The following is a 17,535-nucleotide window of genomic DNA, read 5'->3' on the forward strand; positions in this document are numbered from 1 at the left end:
AGCTGCCGCCGGGGGGGGGGGAGGTAAGAGGAGCCGCCGACCTGTTGGGTGAGGATGGGACTGGCTTTGTCTGGGGATGGGGGGGTTGTAGGGGGATGGAGAGGGATGGGAAGGGGGATGGGGGTGGTGAGGGACCCCCCCTGCCTGGTTCTGGCCGACCCCCGAGCATCCCCCCCCCTCCCCGAGCACGCATCTCCTCCGGTGGGGTTGGGTTGAATGTCCGTGTTTACAGCACTTTGCCACTCGGGGCTGGGGATGCAAATCCTCGTCACCTTCATCATCATCTTCATCATCATCATCATCTTCATCATCTTCATCTTCATCACCACCGTCTCACCCCCCTGGGGTTACCCCCGCTGTGCCCCCCTCCAGCCCTGGCAGTGACGGAGCACCCACCCCGCAGAGCTGCCGGGGCCTGGCCCTGCTCCCGCGTGTAAACCCAACGGGGAGGGGAAACCGGATTGATTTCGGCGCGAGGATCCTCGGGGCAGTTTGGGGGGGGGCTGGATGTGCGGCGCATCCCACTCCCGTGCCGTGGAGAAGTTTGGGTCACTGCGGGCGGGGGGTGCCGCTCCCCAGGTGGGGGTCATTTTGGTGAGAAAACCCCTGCAACAGGCACCCTGGCCGATGCCTCCCTTTGGGGTTTTGCCACCTGGGGTGATAAATCTGGGGTTTTATCAGCGGATGGGGTCACAGCAGCTCCCCACGGGCGGCAACACGGAGCGGGGTCCCCATCCAAAACCCTGCCCGCGGTGCTCCGGGGTGGGTGCTGAGGTCCCCCCCTGGCCACATCCAGGCCCCCACCGGCTCCGTGGCCTCAGGGCCGTGTCAGGGCTGCTCTGTGCCACAACCAAACGCTGCTGAGGATTTGGGATCGTGCTCGCAGTGTCAGTGGGCACCCCCCGTTTGCCACCCACCCCATCCGAGGCGTCCTGGCAGCGGGGAGAGGCTGGAAAACCTCTGCGCTCCTGCGAGCGCCGCGTCTCGCAGGGAGACCAGACAAATCACTTTAATTGATTTTTCCTCCCTTGCCTGCCTCAGCCTGGTGCCTCGGAGGAGGGTTTTTTGGTTTTTGCTTTTTTTTTTTTTTATTTCCTCGGGGCGGCTGGGTGGCCCGTGGGCAGTGGGTATAGGGGCAGGCTGGCATCTAGCGACTGGCGCTGGTAATACAGAGCGGGGTTAGGGTGGGCACAGAAGGACAGCAGGGTTTTGGGGGGCTCTGGGGGGGGTCTCAAGAGGATGCCTGGTGGTGTGGGAGCTCGTTCAGGGATGTATTTGGCGTGGTCACTCATAGCTGTGCTCCTAGGGGGCTGTGCACCCATACCCGGAGGCTCTCTGAGCATCTCCCCGCAGTGCCGTGGCCCCCTCAGCCCAAAATGTTGCCAAAAAAACAAAACGCTGCCAAAAAACAGCTGGGTCGCATCCTGTCCTCACCCCAAAAGGGCAGCAGGAGCAGTGCGCCCAGCCACAGCCAGCAGAGATGCCGAAAAAGGGTATAAACCGGAGTTTATGGGCTATATAAAAACATAAAGAGCCCGCAGAGAGCAAGGGCTTCCCGAGGCAGCTGGGATCCCCCCCCGGGCGAGTGGTTTCCACCCATTAATTTCTCTAATTGCTTTTGGAGATCACAGCCTTGGTAACACCCCAGCGAGGTGCTGAGCATCGCGGCCATCCCTTGCAGACCCCATAGCATCACCTAGGGGGGGGACAGGACCCCAGGGGGACGCAGGGGCTGTCACCCACCCGGGGAGGGGGTCACCGCTCTCCGTCCCCAGGTCGGCCGCGATGGGCTCGGTGGGAACGGAGCGCTTCAAGGAGCTGAGCCCGGCGGGGACGCCCGAGGGGAACGTGGTGATGAGCTTCAGCTTCGACAGCTACCAGCTGGAGGAGGACGAGCTGCAGCGGGGCAGCCAGGCCAAGGGCGTCCTCACCTTCATGGAGCCGGGTGAGGAGGGGAATGGATGGGTTGGGGGGGGGGGAAAAGCCCACTCCGAGGCTTTTCCCACTCCTTTAGAGGAGCTTCCTGGGATGGGTTAAGAGCCACAAATGGCTATTCTGCCACGAAGTCATGCGGTGCCGTGAAATGGCCTGATGGCTCTTTCGGAGAGCTCTTTGTACCCGTTTTAGCCGCCGCAGCATCCTGCAGGGGTGGGCTCTGCGGTTAGCGGGGGGTTCTCAGCCGCTCTCTCCTGCCCAGCTCTCCCCCCGCTAGAAAAAAAAAAATATCAACCCTCAAATCCCCGGTATTTTCCTGCCCTCCAGCCTTTATTTCTGGAAGGAGTTTCTCCAGGCTGAGGGCATTTGTAGCGCTGCAGGGCTGGGGCTGGCTCGCCCCGAGCGAGACGCGTTGAGCCTCGACGCCCCCCGTGCCACAAGGGACATGAAGCTCCGGTGTCACTGTCACATCTCCTCTCTTTCCTTCCCTTTCGGGGCAGTTTCTGAAGACCCCGAGCCACAGGACCGATACCACGGGATCTACTTCGCCATGCTGCTGGCCGGGGTTGGGTTTCTCCTGCCGTACAACAGCTTCATCACCGACGTGGACTACCTGCACCACAAGTACCCAGGTAGGTCTCCAGCAGCCGAATCTCTTCCTGCCCACCCCGCCAAAGCTGAGCCGAGCCCCCCCATGACCTCCCCACCGCCTGCCTCTCCCCAGGGACCTCCATCGTCTTCGACATGAGCCTCACCTACATCCTGGTGGCCTTGGTGGCCGTCATCCTCAACAACGCGCTGGTGGAGCTGCTGAGCCTGCACACGCGCATCTCCGTGGGTGAGTTGGGGTCCCCGTGTCCCCGGGCACTGCCAGCCCCCCTACCAACCCCACCACCTGCCCCTATCCCCTCTCCTACAGGTTACCTCTTCGCCCTGGGCCCCCTGCTCTTTGTCAGCATCTGCGACGTCTGGCTGGAGCTCTTCACCCGCCGGCAAGCCTACGCCATCAACCTGGTGGCCGTCGGGGTGGTGGCTTTTGGCTGCACAGGTATGCCGTGGTCTCCCGGGCCCCCTCGCCGGTCCCAACCTCCCAGCCGGGCGTTTTTGGCTGCGGCAATAATCCCTTCCCTTCTCCCCTCTGCGCATCTCTCCTGAAGTGCAGCAATCCAGCTTCTACGGCTACACGGGGCTGCTGCCCAAGCGCTACACGCAGGGTGTGATGACGGGCGAGAGTGAGTATCAGCGGCCACCACGATATCAACGGTTGGGGACAGAGTCCCAGAACAGTTGAGGTGGCCCCCAGAGGCATCTTCTCCATCCCCCTGCTTAGAACAAACTGCCCAGGACCACGTCCTGGTGGCTTTTGGGTTGCCAGCAGCTATGGGACATCCCCGGGGGCTCCCTGGCTAAGTGGGGTGTTCAAATCCTGTGCGGTATCAGCTGTGCTGCCATGGGGTCTGCCACGAGCTGGCTCCATCACCCCAAAAATGCCGCTTGTGGCTCCTCCATGCCTGGAGCACCCGACCCCGTGCAATGTGGGGCTGCTGGGGGGGTCCCCAAGCTGTAGGGCTCCATGGGACCCAGCCCCGAGCACCCTGCTGTGCCACCAGGCACCGCCGGGGTGATCATTTCGCTCAGCCGCATCTTCACCAAGCTGCTGCTGTCGGACGAGAAGGAGAACACGGTCATCTTCTTCTTCATCTCCATCGGCATGGAGCTGACCTGCTTCATCCTCCACCTCCTGGTGAAGCGCACCCGCTTCGTCCGCTACTACACCTCCTGCCCCCGCAAGGGCCACCCCGCATCCCGGGGGGACCACGGGACGGGGACAGGGACAGGGTACCGCGTCCACCACGATGTCACCGCCGAGGACGTCCGATTTGTAAGCCGGGGCAGGGCTCCCCGCTGCTCCCCAGGGTCCCCTTGTCCCCAGGGTTCAGCGTTGGTGTCCCCTCTCCCCGTGTAGGAGGACCGGCCACGGGGACAGCCCGGCTCCCCCCGGGACAGCCTCGGCCCCGAAGGCGAGCTGGCAGGCAGCGGCACCTACATGCGCTTCGACGTGCCCCGGCCCAAAATCAAGAGGAGCTGGCCCAGCTTCAGAGGTGGGTGGTGGGCTCGGGGGACGAGCCGCCGGCAGGTGGGCATAACAGGGTGGTTTTGTGGGGTAGGAGGCGCAATCTGCAGCCCGGGCTTTTAGGGGGAAGGCTCATCCATTGGTGACTGCGCCCAAAAATACGAGGCCATCTCACCGTGCTGCTGCTGGTGAGCCTTGGGGCGGTGGTGCACGGCTGAGCCGTGCTGCCCGCCTCTCCCAGACATGCTGCTGCACCGCTACGTCGTGTCGCGGCTCATCTGGGCCTACATGCTGTCCATCGCCATGACCTACTTCATCACCCTGTGCCTCTTCCCCGGGCTGGAGTCGGAGATCCACAACTGCACGCTGGGCGAGTGGCTCCCCATCCTCATCATGGCCATCTTCAACCTCTCCGACTTCGTCGGCAAGGTAGGAGCGGGCGGCACAGCCACCCCGACCCCCTCCCCTTTTATTTTTGTGTTCTCTTTCAAAGCCACTTGGGGGTCTTCTCCACCCCGTGGGCACCCACCCGGCGTGAGGGTGGCCGAGGTTGGGCTCCTGCGGCTTCCCAGCCCTTTGCCTCCTCCTGGTCCTCCCCAAAACTCCTCGCTCCCACCCCCCGGCCGCAGATCCTGGCCGCCCTGCCCTACGACTGGAGGGGCCCCCACCTCCTGATCTACTCCTGCCTCCGCGTGGTCTTCATCCCCCTCTTCATCATGTGTGTCTACCCCAACGGGAAGCCGGCCTTCGGCCACCCGGCCTGGCCCTGCGTCTTCTCCCTCCTCATGGGCATCACCAACGGCTACTTCGGCAGCGTGCCCATGATCCTGGCGGCCGGCAAAGTGAGCCCCGAGCAGCGGGAGCTGGCAGGTAAGGGGGGGGGGGGGGTGACACCGTCCCCGGGGACCCCACAAAGAGGGGTGGCCGGGGGCTGGCAGCCTGACCCGCCGCGTCCCTTCCCGCAGGGAACACCATGACCGTGTCCTACATGACGGGCTTGACGCTGGGCTCGGCCGTGGCGTATTTTGCCTACAGCCTCACCAGCACGTCCCACAGTAGCTGTTTCTACACCGAAACGTCCAACGGCTCCTTCCTGGGGGGGTACTGAGCCCCGGGGATGGGTGGTGTGGGGGCAGGATGGGAGCGGGTCCTGTTGGCGTGGGGCTGTGGCCTCCCCAAAAAACCCTCGGTGCCCATCCAGGCGTCCCCTGGGTGCTGTGCGGGGTCACCTCTCGGGGTGGTGGCCCCCCCAGGTTTATTGAGGGGTGAAGTGCAGGGCTCTGGGGGTATGGGAGGGGGGCGAGGTTTTCTGTTTGAGTTCTTGCCGAGGAAATACTGCCCCATCCCAAAAGGAATGGGGGCAGCGCTGAGAGGGAGGGCTGGTGAGGAAGAGGAGCGAGGGAGGAAGGTGCTGTGGGACGGCGAGGATTTTATTGACAGCACTTGAAACTGTGCCCCCCTTTCCCCAAAATGACTGTGGAACAGACCCGAATCACTTCTGCTGGATGGAAAAAAAAGAAAAAAGAAAGAAAAAACACACTCGGTTTTGTCTTTTTTGTCCCAAAACCGCGAGAGAAGCGGGGTGTTACCCCAGGGGGCTGCTCCCGGGGGGGGCTCTGCTGCCTTGGAGGGGGGGTCTCAAGGCCAAGGCACCGCGGGTGCTGCCCAGGGCTGCTGCTGAGCCTCCAATTCTGGGACAAGGGCCATAAATCAGAGCTGACACGGGATTAAATGGCTCAATTTGCAGCAAGCCCTGTGCTCCGCCGTGCCCGCCTTTTGTGGGGACACAGAGCAAGGGGACACAGGGGACAGCGAGGGGACAGCGAGGGGATGGAGGGGACGGTGCTGTCCTTGTGGGACAGGGCAGGGTCCCACAACAGGAGCAGCCACCCCGTACCCTGCCGTGCTGACAGCAGCAGGGAGAGGAGGGCTGTTAGAGGGGAAATGAGGTGCTGGGATGAGAGGATGGAACAGGTTCGGTGCGAGGCTGGCACCAGAGATGCTCTGAGGCCAGACAGGGAAAAGGAAATCCTCCAAAAAAAACCCCAAGAGGAGCGACGAGGGGCAGGGTGCCTGCACCCTGGGGTGCTGCTGGAGCACCCGTGAGCACCCACAGGGCAGCACAGTTGTCCCGGTCCCAAACACACTGCTGGGTTTTGGGGTTTCCTCATGAATAAATGCTTTTTGGTTTTTATGTTTTTATTACTTTCTAAAAGATAGCATCCTGCGTGTTCTGGTTCTTCCTGGGGGGGATAGAAAGGGACCGGGCTCTTTGGGGTCACCACTGACCCTATTTTGCTGGCTGACCCCGGGTTCATCACGCCACATCCCTCGGGCTTATCAGGGGACACCACAGCCCCTTGGTGCGGTCCCCCAGTGTTTCTCCCCATCTCCAATGTCCCCTCTGTCCCCTGGGGCAGCCACAGGGACCGGGGCACAGCCTGGGACCCCATTGAGCCCCCCCGCACAGCCAAAAAGCGACTGCTGGCACCAAAGGGAGAAAAAAAAAACACACCAACAATCAGGCAGGGAAAGCGAGACAAAGAACGATGCGTCATTGGGTTGCTTTTTTTTTTTTTTTTTTTTCAATTAATTTTTTTTTTTTTTTTTATGAAAAAAGATCACACGGAGTTCTCCAACAAACAGAATGCCAAAAAAATCGCTTTAAACAAAACATAAACAAAACGACGACAAAAAAAAAAAAAAAAAAAAAAAAAAAAGGACAAAAAACCTGGCTCTCCTTTCCTCTCGATTGTCTGAAATATCCTTGTGTTCCATAGAAGGCAGTGGGTTTTAAGTGCTTTCTATTTAACATTAGCATAAAATCTCTCTCGCGCGCTCTCTCTCGCTCTTTAAAATATGATCACACACTTTGCTTCTAGAATTACAGTACACTTTGAGCGTGGGGGGTGTGCCTGTTCCCAGATCATTTACAATCACAATCCAACAGGAAATAAAAAATAATATTCTAAACGTCAGACTGTGTTCATTTCTGCCGTCTTTTTTTTTTTCTTTTTTTTTTTTTCTTTTTTAGAATTTCATAATTTTTTTTTTTCACAGTTTTAAAAAGTTTATATTTATATATATATATTTATATTTATATTTATAATTAAAAAGCTGAATCCATTTAAAGACTTATAATACAGGAGGGCTAAAGAGTCTTTTGGTACATTAAAACTGTACAGGCTAGGAACCGTCACTATCCGAGGCGCCGGCGGCCTGGGGCAGAGGTGGTACCAGCTCAGCACCGTGCGTGTGGTTCTTCTGAAGTACGAGGGGGGGACTGCAGGGCCCCCAGCAGTGTCGGGGGGGGATCCTTTGTGATCTGTCCTCATCCCAGCATCTCCTCCCCAGAGGAGCCAGGGCGGCTCTGCGTCCTAGCGAGCTGTAGTGCGAGTCGGTCGTTGCAAAGGTCAGTGCGTCTCTTGGAGTTTGTTTTTTTTTTTGTGTGTGTGTGTTTTGTTTTTTTATTTATTTAAGTGCAAGGATGGTGCAGCGTTGGGGTCTCCTCCTCCAGCGTCTCTCTCCTGGCTGGGCGCTGCCTTCCCGGGTGGGATCTCGGTTTGGTGGCGGCGATGCCCCCGTGGATTGAGCTGCAGAGGGAGGCAGGAGGTGATGGTGGTGGCTCGCCGTGAGCCGTGGCAAGGCTGGCCAGGCGGATGGAGCAGGCTGAAGGGCCCCTTCCCCTGCTCGAGGTGACAGCAGGGCTCTGGAAATGCAGCAGAGGGCACGGCGGGGCTTCGCGCTCTGTCCCTGCTCCCTGCAACTGAGGGCTTCCAGGCAGCTCCACGTCTCTGCTCAAGCTGGGTGAGGGCTGCATGGATGAAATCCATTCTGCCAAGGGAGACGGCCCCAAGGGCCTGCAGGCTCCTCTGCTCCAAGCCCCGAGCAGCAGCTTCCCCCAGCCATTCCCTTCACGCTCTTTGTTCACCACGCATCACCGCCTCACCCCGCACTTGCTCCCCCAAGGCCTTTTTGGGGCAGGAGGGAGTGGGAAGGTGGCTTCAGACAATTTGTTCGGGGTACTGGGAAGGCAGCACCCCAGGCTGGAGGGCAGCTCACCTTCCACCCGGCTCCCCCCCGGCCTGGGGGAGCTCTCCTGCCCACCTCCACCCCAGGACCAGCTCTGCCTTTCCGTGCTGCACACGTGGCCAGGCAAGGGAACTGCAAAAAGGTTGCTGAGAGGATCGAGACGAGGCGCTGAGACTCATCTCCTTTTTTTTTCTTCCACCCTGTCCTTCCTAAAGGGTCATGCGAAAACAAGCAGGGAAGGGGAAATAAGGACGGAGAGGAGCGTACGTCGAAGGCCAGCGGTGTCCTTCCACGTACAGGCGGCTTCTGAGTGACCGATGGGGGGCAAATGACACGAAAGGGAGCCCTCCTGCTGGGGGGTCCCGCTGGTGAAATGATCATGAGACCCATGTGCTTTCCAGGACCAAAAGGAGGAAGGGAGAAGTTGGTCGAGCGTCACCTTAACTCAAGCCACTTCGGGAGGAGCTCTGGGGTTCACGCACCACCACCGCCACCCCCGGCATCTTCCGCAAGTCCTGTAACTGCTTCCCCAACCCCTTTCTTCAGCCCTCTCCTTCCTCCTCGTGTCTCTCGCGCTCTCCTGTCTGTAGTGTGACACAGAAGTCATGAGCATTGAAAGAAACAATCATGTCGTCTTAACAGGCACGTCCTCATGTTTGTCCCGTCCCTTCCCAGGGGGTGGCACGCGTCCCCTGGGCGGTCAGCAGATGACAGGGACCCCGTCGGTGTTGAAGATCATGCCCGTAGTGGGCTCGTAGGTCCCTGCAAGGTAGTAGAGGTCCTCACTGTCTTGGTATTTCTTCGTCTTCAGCATCTGCTCGTACTGATCCAGACCAACAACAAGACACTTGTGTGAGATGGTCTGGACATCGTTTTCATCCACGTGGGAGGACTGGTAGAGGGCTCGCTGCGTTACCGGAAGGGAAGGAGGGAGACAGAAAGAAAAGCAGCAATTAGATCTCACGGCATTTAACGCATCATCTTCAATTTGCAAGAAAAAACATCCACCAGGACTGCCCAGAGCTTGTGCTCACACTCAGGCAGAACTCAACCAGTCCTAGGAGGGGCACCGGGGGCATGGCTGCTCCCATGGGAGTCCAGACACAATCGGTCCAGCACAATAAACCTGAGCCCTTGCTCACAGCCAGCTTCCACGGAGGGGAACTCAGCTGCAGAGTGCCCCAGCAGGGGAATACAGAGACCAGGAGTTTTGCATCCTTTTTTTAAGGATGCAAATGCAAAGGTAAAGGATGCAAATGCAAAGGTATTTGACTTTTACCTCAGCAGCTGAGGTAAAAGTCAAATAATCGAGGGGCTTTTCCCCAGCAGCACTGGCGACGCAGTCCCCAGCGTGCCACCCCAGCCTGCCCCCAACCTCACTGACCTCCATGAAGTCCTTCCTCTGGTTGGATGCCTGCAGAGCTGTGGACAGGCTCCTGCCTGATTTCTGATCCCAGCGCTGTGCCCAAGAGGAAAAGAAGAAAGAGAAGAGAAATGAAGAGTGAATTAGTATTTTTTTCCACGCTATCACCTGCCCACCATTTGTGCCTTTATAACCTCAGCCACAGGTAACACACGCTGAGGGCCTACTGCAAACCACCCTGTGCACGTGTGCAGAATTCAGTGGTTCTGAGCAGCAAGGCATCAGTTTTTACACCACACAAACACTCTGACTCTTGACAGACTCTTTCTGGACTGACACAAACACCTTTATTTCCCAGTAGGATAAAAGACACCCTTTCCCTTGCTGAAGGGGTCAATACCAGGCCTGCCCTTACCACAGGCATCCCCAACAGCAGGACATGATGGGTCCACCCCACGAGGCTACCAGTAACAAACCGGGCTGTGATTCTCCTGGTCCTTGGGAAACAAACAGGGACAAGCAGCTTTGCGGCCCTCTCAGCGAGGGAGACCAGCCTACCTTGCCTTCATTCAGCTTCTTCCCAGGGTTGGTTTCTTCTGGGTGGTAAAACCACTTGACTCGGACCACCATGTTGTTGCCCCACGACTCCCACATGCTCTGGATGCGGCCGATGTAGGGCAGGTTGGGGCGGCCAGCTGAGAGGAAGACGGCGCAGTCCCCAATGCGAATTATCTCCTTGCCCCGCACGATGGCCTTGTAGAAGAGCTTCCTGGCCTTCCCCTTCATTCCTCGTCTCTGCCAAGAGAGGATGGACACGGGTGAGCAGCCCTGGTTTGCCCCCAGCCAGCACAATCTTTGTGCCAGCCTCCTTTGTGCAGCCCCCAGGGGCAAAGAGGCACCACGCGAACAGGAGGGGCTGCGTTTACCTGCGTGGGCTTCCCGAACCACTTCCACAGCTGCCGGGCGGGGAGGAAAGCGGCGATTTTGGGTCTGTTCTCCACCGAGGGCAGCCGCTGGCGCTTGGCCAGCTCCTTGGTGGTGGGCAGGTGGATGCCCTCGCGTTTCTTGGGCCTGCTCTTGTTGCCACTCTGCTGCGGCGCCGGCTGTTGCGCCGGCTGCTGCGCCGGCTGCTTCTGGCTCTGGGGGTGGGAGGACGCGCGGGATTTCCCTGCCTGCTTGGTTTGCTTGGGAGGGAGGGCTTGCTGCACCGAGGAACTTGGCTGGGCCTCAGCTACTTCGTCATCAGAGCTACAGGAGGAGTCTTCGTCCGTCGTGGAGGAGGAAGAGGAGCTGGAGCTCGATGAAGAAGAGGTGGATGAGGCGGAGGACGAGGAGGAAGAGGAGGACGAAGAGGAGCTGCTGCTGGAAGAGGAAGAAGAGGAGGAGTTGGAGGAAGAGAGAGGGGTGGATGCTCTGGAGCTGGCCGAGCTGCTGTCCTGGGCTTCCCCTCTGTTCTTCTCAGCCTCCTCTTCTCCCTCTGACTCTGAGCTGCTGTCGCTGCTGTTGCTCTCAGACTCCTCCACGGCTGCTGGAGCTGCTGCCTTGTCCTCCTGGTCCTTGGAGGCAGCGAGGCTTTCTGCTGAGCCATCAAACTTTCCCCCAAAGCTGGCAGAAGGGTCTCCGTCAGCTGCTTTGGTTCGGGAAGATTTCTGCTTGCCCTCTGTACCCACTGCAGAGGAATAGCCCAGCCCCAAGAGACTCTTGCCATCTCTACGACTGGCCAGGTTCGAGTCCTCCAGCATCCTCATCGCCTCCTTCATCTTCTTCGTCTTTGGAGACATCACGCCCTCGTGGTCCAGCTTGATGAGGATTTCGCTGTCGTGCTTCCTCTGAGCCTTGGCCATGGTGCCGAATTCCTGCGTCTCTTCTGTGGGCCGCCCTTTCTTGGCCTTGCCTTTCGATGCCGAGGCATCGCCGGAGCTGAAGGCCGCCAGCGTCCCCGGGAGGTCGCCGTAGGGCTCTGTGCCGAGGATGCTGCCGAACACAGCAGGCTGGTAAGTGGGCTGGGGGGGGCTATGCAGCTTTGTGGAGATCTTCATTTTACTGGCTTTTGACCGCTTCTCCTCTGTGGGGGCAGGGGAGCCTCCAGCAGGCAGCGGCTGGGACTTTCGTGACCCCTTCACACTTTGCTTGCCCAGGCAGGCCGGCTTCTCTGGGACTGAAGAGGCACCAGGTGAAGGCTCAACCTGATCCTTCTCTTCAGGCAAGACAGCTTCTTCTGCAGAGATTAAGAAACACAAAAGCATGAAGGTATCCACCCAGATGGGCACCATGAGCTCAGACACAGCCAGACACCAGTTGTGACTGGTCTCTGGCCACGGGTGGCTTGTTCCTGACTACTTAGGGCTCCCTGAAGAGGCACAAAGGTGCTCACTGCTCCTTCTGAGCCAGCCTCCTGCGAACTACGGTCACAGCAGAGAGGGCTGATGCACAGATGCTCTGCGCTCAAGCAGTACATCCATCCCCCTCCAAACCTTGCCCCAGGCAACTGCCCTAACTTGGGGAGAGTGGTGGGGATCTGTGCAAGGCCTCTCAGCTCCAGGGCTGGCAGAGATGACAACCTACCAGCTTTCGCCTTGACGGTCGGCTTCCTCCCTCGCCCTTTGCCCTTTGACACGGGTTCCTCTGACCCCAGTGTAGCCCCCTCTTTTCCTTCTCCAGCATCTTTGCTGGATTTACGGCTGCGGCGCTTGGTGCTGGGTACCAAAAGGGCCGGGGAAGGCTCAGCACCTGGAACGGGTCAAAGAGATGATCAAAAGCAGTGAAACAACACGTACAACAGAGATGAGATACAGGGAACTTGTCTCTAACAATTCTCCAACAGGGATTGGGCCTTTTTCCCCAAGGGGTTGTGCCCCACCCCACGTTTGTGTGTCCATAATTGATGGCGCAACCTTTGTGATTGGAAGTCTGTGAATTAACCCCAAAATCTAAGAGGACGGTGGCTCCAAACTCCCTACCCCTGGGAGAGGGAAGTATCGTGCAAGAAACTGAGCAGTCAGACTCACATTGGATCTTGTAGTCAGGTGGGAGAAGCCGAATGTGAGACAGTGGGATGCGCCCGGTGTCCCCATCATCAAACTCCACTGTGATGAGATCACCATCTTCCTCCAGATCCAGGGTTCCTGCAGGTTAGGGAGCAGAAGAAGGTGTTACTGACAAACTTAAGAGTACAAACCACTTGTCAGGGAAGCAGGAACACAGGGGAATAGAGGGATCCTGCACAAACTCCAAAACATCCCACCCCCACCTTTCCTACATGGCTATGCAGGAGAGCACAGAAGGTTCAGTCAACAATGAAAAATCCCTGATAATACTAAACCAGCCCACCCAGTGCAAAATTCCTCAATTTCTCCATCAACAGCTCTGCTATGACATGTAATAACCATTCCAGTTTGACTTCCCACCTCGTGTCACTACTTCCCTGTATTCCTGCAGATTCACTTTTCTTTTTTCACTGAAGTACATTTTTTTTTGACCTGCATTTTTTAACTACTCTCAGCAATCACGAGCTCCTGTTTTTCACCTTCCTTCTCCCTACATCAGCATCACCACTCTATATATTTTAAGCAATTCTTTCTTTATATACAGTGTGACCGAGAGCCCAAAGCAAGGCCGGTCATGGCACAATTGGCCAGGGCTCTTCACTGGCTTTTTCATGAGGCCAGATGGGGGAGACATTGGGAGGCAATGTGTCAGAGGCAGAGCTGTGAGTAGATGATACAAAAACCTCCGCAACCTCAAAAATCACTGGTGCCTGGGCTGCAGTGAATTCTTGCTTTTTGGAATGTGTCAAATTTCCCTGGTATTTTAAGCTCCTCGATCACTCAGACCTCCTCCTACCAGAGCATGGCTCCTGGACCACAGGTTGTTACTACACCAGCACCCTCACTGAGCTGGGCATGACCTGGAGGAATGGGTGAGCCTCTGACCTCCAAACACTCACAGCAGCCCTCAGGGCCATCCCAGACAAGCCTGACGTCCCTAAGGGCATGCAGGACCACAACGTTCCTGGCTCACAGTGCAGCCAGGGCGGCCTTACCTCGGACAACTGTCCCTGGGTAGAGGCAGCGGTACTGCTGGCTCCAGTAGGCTGCAATCCTCGTGCCCTCGGGCAGGAATCGCACTGAGGGTGGTTTCACATCAATGATCTGCTCGGGGCAAAAGGGAGGCGATTACTGAGGCTCCTGGCACCAGCACAGACCATCCTAGCACACTGGGCATGTAGCAAAGCAGCTCTGGAGAAGACAAGGGATGGTTTCCCTGCTGGGAAATGGCCTCGTGTCTGCTCACAAGACAGCATGAAGGACTACCCCTGCTAGCAGGGAGCTCCACACCAAGGGGAGCTCTGCCCAGACTGTCCATGGGGACAGGAACAGGGCACCCCTGCAGCCCCAGATAGGGAGGAACTCTCAGTTAGCCTAATCCATTCCAAAACAGGGCCCCGGCCCCAAGGACAGGCACCCGCTGGCCTCACATACCGCTTCCTGCAAGAGCTGCTCCAGGCAGTAGATGTGGGGTCGGTTTCCCCTCTCACCTTCCACTACCACACGGTATCTGAAACACAAAGGCCCAGTCAGACACTGCACATGGAACAGATCACCTGGATGGGGTAACATTTCCCTCTGAGCCCTACCACCAGTTTAGCTTAGTGCATTCAACAAGGGGTCATTAGATTTTCCTCAGCACTGATAAAACACTTCCCTCCCTGCCAGACTCTGTTAGTCTCTCTCCAGACAGCCCTACAAAGCCCCCAAATCCATTCCTGCACCAGCCACAACCCCATTCTCTAGCAGAGCCTGGGCAGATTCAGCAGCCCCACAACTCACATGTCAGGTGAATGCACTGTCTTGACATGGCCGGCATAGAGCAGCTTGTCATCCATGGGGATGAGGACACGCAGGCCATCTTTCAGCTCATCCTTGTCAATTATGCAGGAGCGGGGAGCTGTGAGGCGTTGAAGCAAGGTAGGGATTAGAGAGCACCATACATGAAAAACAGACTGCAAGGGCAGAGAGAAATCTCATAGTCCCAGAATGACCTTCCCTAGTAAAGGGCCAGCAAGTAGCCTGCAGAAAGGGCTCTCTCTCTCTCTGGCCAAATACTTGGAGAGAAAAAGGCACCCTTCCCGCTAATAATATGTCAGTAAATGAAAACAGGGCTGCTCAGTGACTGGGCTTTGTCTGGATGTCAAACAGAGTTGGCCACTCCGATCAGGCTGGTGTTTGGCAAGCCAAATTGACTGGAGAAGTGGTATCTCCACCACAAGGACTCATGGCTTTGGACAAGGAACGTGTGAAAGCTCTCCAAAGCAGCCTTGGGAAACTTATCCAGGTACTCTACACGCACAATTAGCCCTCCCAGCCCCTCTTGCCCTCACCTGGTGTGGGTGGCCTCTCAACCAGCATGCTCAATGGGATGTTCTCATCCTCGGAGAAGCTGCTGTCTTGGTTGGGTTCAAAATCCTCCTCTGCTGCCATGCTCTCCATGAGCTTGCTGACAGCTCCTCCTTTCCCTCGGTTCTGTAGGAGAGCAAGCAGCACGTCAGCTGGATGCCAACAGGCGACAGTCTGATCCCAGCTCACCTTCCTCCAGCAACAAACAACCTGAGGATATCGGGACAAACTCGTCTCCATCCTCAGCAGTGTTAATCACAGAGTTAAGTGGGTGTAACCAAAATTGCTTTTTGGCTGAAAAAAAGATCCTTGTTTTACCAGCCTCATTGCTGAGTGTCACCAACAGCTGAGCAAAAGCTGTTTTGCGCATCCTAGCCACATCTCACTCCTGGAGGCTAGGAGAGATGCTAAGAGCAAACAGCTCTAGCACTGCTCTGCACAGCGCTCCTGAGAGCCTGTCTTGACTGAACAGGCAGCAGACACTGCTCCTTTTTCTTCTCAAAGCCCCACGATCTGTTTCTTGCTGTTACACACAGACCAGAAGCATTACACTCAGAAATCAGGTGAAAAGACATAGAAATGTGTATTACGAGAGAAGACAGGCTACATTGAGCAGAAAACAGTGGTGACCTGGCTAGGCTCTCCCTCCACCACCAACTCCATGCCTTGGAGAGAAATCCTGCCTGCTCATTAATTTGAGGCATGAATTCAAATGAACAGCAGATGGTAGCAGCACGTACTACCTGCTAGCCTTCCTGGGAATTCAGGCTTCTCAGATTTTGCCTGTGACACACCAAACATACATGTAGCTGCGTTCTGTGTTTTCCCTCCCTCACACTCCAGAAAAAGAGCAGGGCTCTGCCAATCGCTCTCCAGCTCAGATAGTCTAGGACCAGCCTCTCACCTCTTTTTTGACCTCCTTGGCTTTCACCTTGGCTTTGCTCTTCTTGGTGGAGCCCAAGGCATTTGCCAGGCTGACCCGAACATCAGATGGGGAGCTAGGGATGCCAGGAGGAGACATGGACGAGGAGCAGCAGGGTGCTTCTTTACCTTTCTTCCGCTGCTAAAGGAAAAAAAAAAGTAAACACTCCCATTGATAAAGATCCAGGCCCATAGAAGAAAGGTAGAGCAAAGCAGGTTATGCTCAGGTAGGGTGGCAGCCAAGCCTTCAGCTCAAAGGAGGAGTCAACAAATAGGACATGACTGCCACTGCCAGCCAGGGACAGCCCTCAGAAGGCACCATGAATATGGCACAGGGGACAAGGGGCAGTCAGACAGCATTTGAGCAACCACTGAGATGGGACTGACCCCCCCCTGCTCTCTCCTAGCAGAGTTAATCATGCTCCTTTTGCCCTCAGCTCCCACACCGATGCTGTCAGCATGTTCCTCACCTTGTTCAGCTCCTTCCTGTCCTTCCCCTTGCTGCCCTCCTTTTTAGGGCTCATGGGGGCCCCCTTCCCACAGCGCCCGGGCTTGGAGACCGGAGTGGAGCTGACAGGAGCCGTGGGGGTCAGCAAGGCCGAGGACGTGGTGGCATCGTGGAGGAAGATCCTCTCGCTCCGGCGCCGGTTCCACAGGTCATCGTCGCTGGCCTCCAGCCCAAACTCAAAGCTCAGGTCCTTGGGGGACTTGAATTTCTTCAGCTTGCGGCCTTTCTCAGCCCCAAGCTTGGACTTGTCAGAGCTTCCAGATCCGGGGTCGAGGCTGCTCGGAGTCTGGCTTGGTGGGATGCTGTTTGCCTCCAGCGGCCCCTTCTTCCCCCGCAGCAGCCCTGAGGGTGACTTCTTCCTGATCTTGATCTCACTCTCCGAGTCGGTGTATTCGAACTCCGTCCCTAGGTGCAAAGGATTCAACCATCAGTCAAAGCCCTGGCTCAGCCCAGAGAGGCCACATCCTGCTGGAAGCTTTTGGGCTCCACGGGAGATGTCATGCCTGTTCCACACAGCCCTGGTGTCCCCTTTTCAAACCCCACCATCCCTAAGGCAAAGATCCCCCAGCCCTCCACAAGAAGCAGTTGCTTGGCTGAAGCAGAGCACAAACCCCACAGACTGAGCTTTCCGACCCTTCTGGGTGCAGCCCTCTCCAGCCTCACATTTGTTTCTGGAGAACAAGCTCCTTAATGAATTGAACAAACTCAGATTTCAAGCTTATTTTCTCCCATTGGCCAAGAGACATCACCACGCTTATTTATTGGCTCAACTAATTATCTTAAAGTCAAGAAACATAAATGGTCTTTTGTCTGTGGCAGATGGAAATCCCCTCGTGTTGCTCTGCATTACAGGCACAGAAGTACCCAGCACCCTGAAATATTCTAATGACACCAAGGTGTTCCAGAACCTGATAAAGGAGAGCAAAATCACAGGCCTTCAAGGGCAGAAGGGAAACTGAGGCAGCACCTGCACATCTCTGTGACTTTGCCTTTAGACCAATACGGTCTGAAATCAGGCCTCGCTTCACGCCAGGAAGGTTGGCAGAAATTCTCCTCAAGCCCCACAGTGAACAGCCCCTGTTACGATAATCTGTGCTTGCAGCAGACCCTTGGGAAAGGACAGCCACAACTGAACAACAGTCGTGGGTAAAAGAAAACGTACGAGGCACGAGCATGGAGGGAAAGCATCTTCTTTCAGAAATTCAACCTGCAGGAACCTGCTCTCCTCTTCCACCCAAACCTCTTCCCCTGAGACAGCCCCCAGCACGAACAGGGGAAGAGCAAGCCTGTCAAAATCAAAGCTGGC

General features: G+C 56.9%; 2 protein-coding genes across 6 annotated transcripts in view; one reads left to right on the forward strand and one right to left on the reverse strand.

Moving 5' to 3' along the window:
• On the forward strand, positions 1-5,117 carry SLC29A4 (solute carrier family 29 member 4; the record flags this gene model as incomplete). The annotated part of the gene is made up of 11 exons (XM_084296263.1): positions 1-23; positions 1,776-1,945; positions 2,436-2,567; positions 2,660-2,773; positions 2,855-2,983; positions 3,093-3,167; positions 3,546-3,817; positions 3,902-4,037; positions 4,251-4,438; positions 4,639-4,879; positions 4,975-5,117. Exons 2-11 carry the CDS (start codon positions 1,786-1,788, stop codon positions 5,115-5,117), a joined length of 1,590 nt encoding a protein of 529 aa, XP_084152389.1. The 5' UTR covers positions 1-23; positions 1,776-1,785.
• A 1,477-nt stretch (positions 5,118-6,594) lies between these two features.
• TNRC18 (trinucleotide repeat containing 18) overlaps positions 6,595-17,535 on the reverse strand; it is a 52,174-nt gene continuing 41,233 nt past the window's right edge. For 2 of the 5 annotated variants that reach the window (XM_084295955.1, XM_084295953.1), the window contains exons 18-29: positions 16,192-16,634; positions 15,705-15,863; positions 14,785-14,926; positions 14,234-14,351; positions 13,886-13,961; positions 13,447-13,555; positions 12,413-12,529; positions 11,970-12,134; positions 10,331-11,622; positions 9,963-10,199; positions 9,426-9,500; positions 6,596-8,948 (exon numbers count right to left, since the gene is read on the reverse strand). In XM_084295955.1, coding sequence (XP_084152081.1) covers positions 8,742-8,948; positions 9,426-9,500; positions 9,963-10,199; positions 10,331-11,622; positions 11,970-12,134; positions 12,413-12,529; positions 13,447-13,555; positions 13,886-13,961; positions 14,234-14,351; positions 14,785-14,926; positions 15,705-15,863; positions 16,192-16,634 — 3,140 coding nt within the window. In that variant the 3' untranslated portion in view covers positions 6,596-8,741. Of the gene's footprint in view, positions 8,949-9,425; positions 9,501-9,962; positions 10,200-10,330; positions 11,623-11,969; positions 12,135-12,412; positions 12,530-13,446; positions 13,556-13,885; positions 13,962-14,233; positions 14,352-14,784; positions 14,927-15,704; positions 15,864-16,191; positions 16,635-17,535 lie in introns of all 5 variants that reach the window. The other 3 variants (XM_084295956.1, XM_084295957.1, XM_084295954.1) reach the window with 3 other exon arrangements.

This window comes from Netta rufina, assembly GCF_964035555.1.
Source record: "Netta rufina genome assembly, chromosome: 15".
NCBI classification, from domain to species: domain Eukaryota; kingdom Metazoa; phylum Chordata; class Aves; order Anseriformes; family Anatidae; genus Netta; species Netta rufina.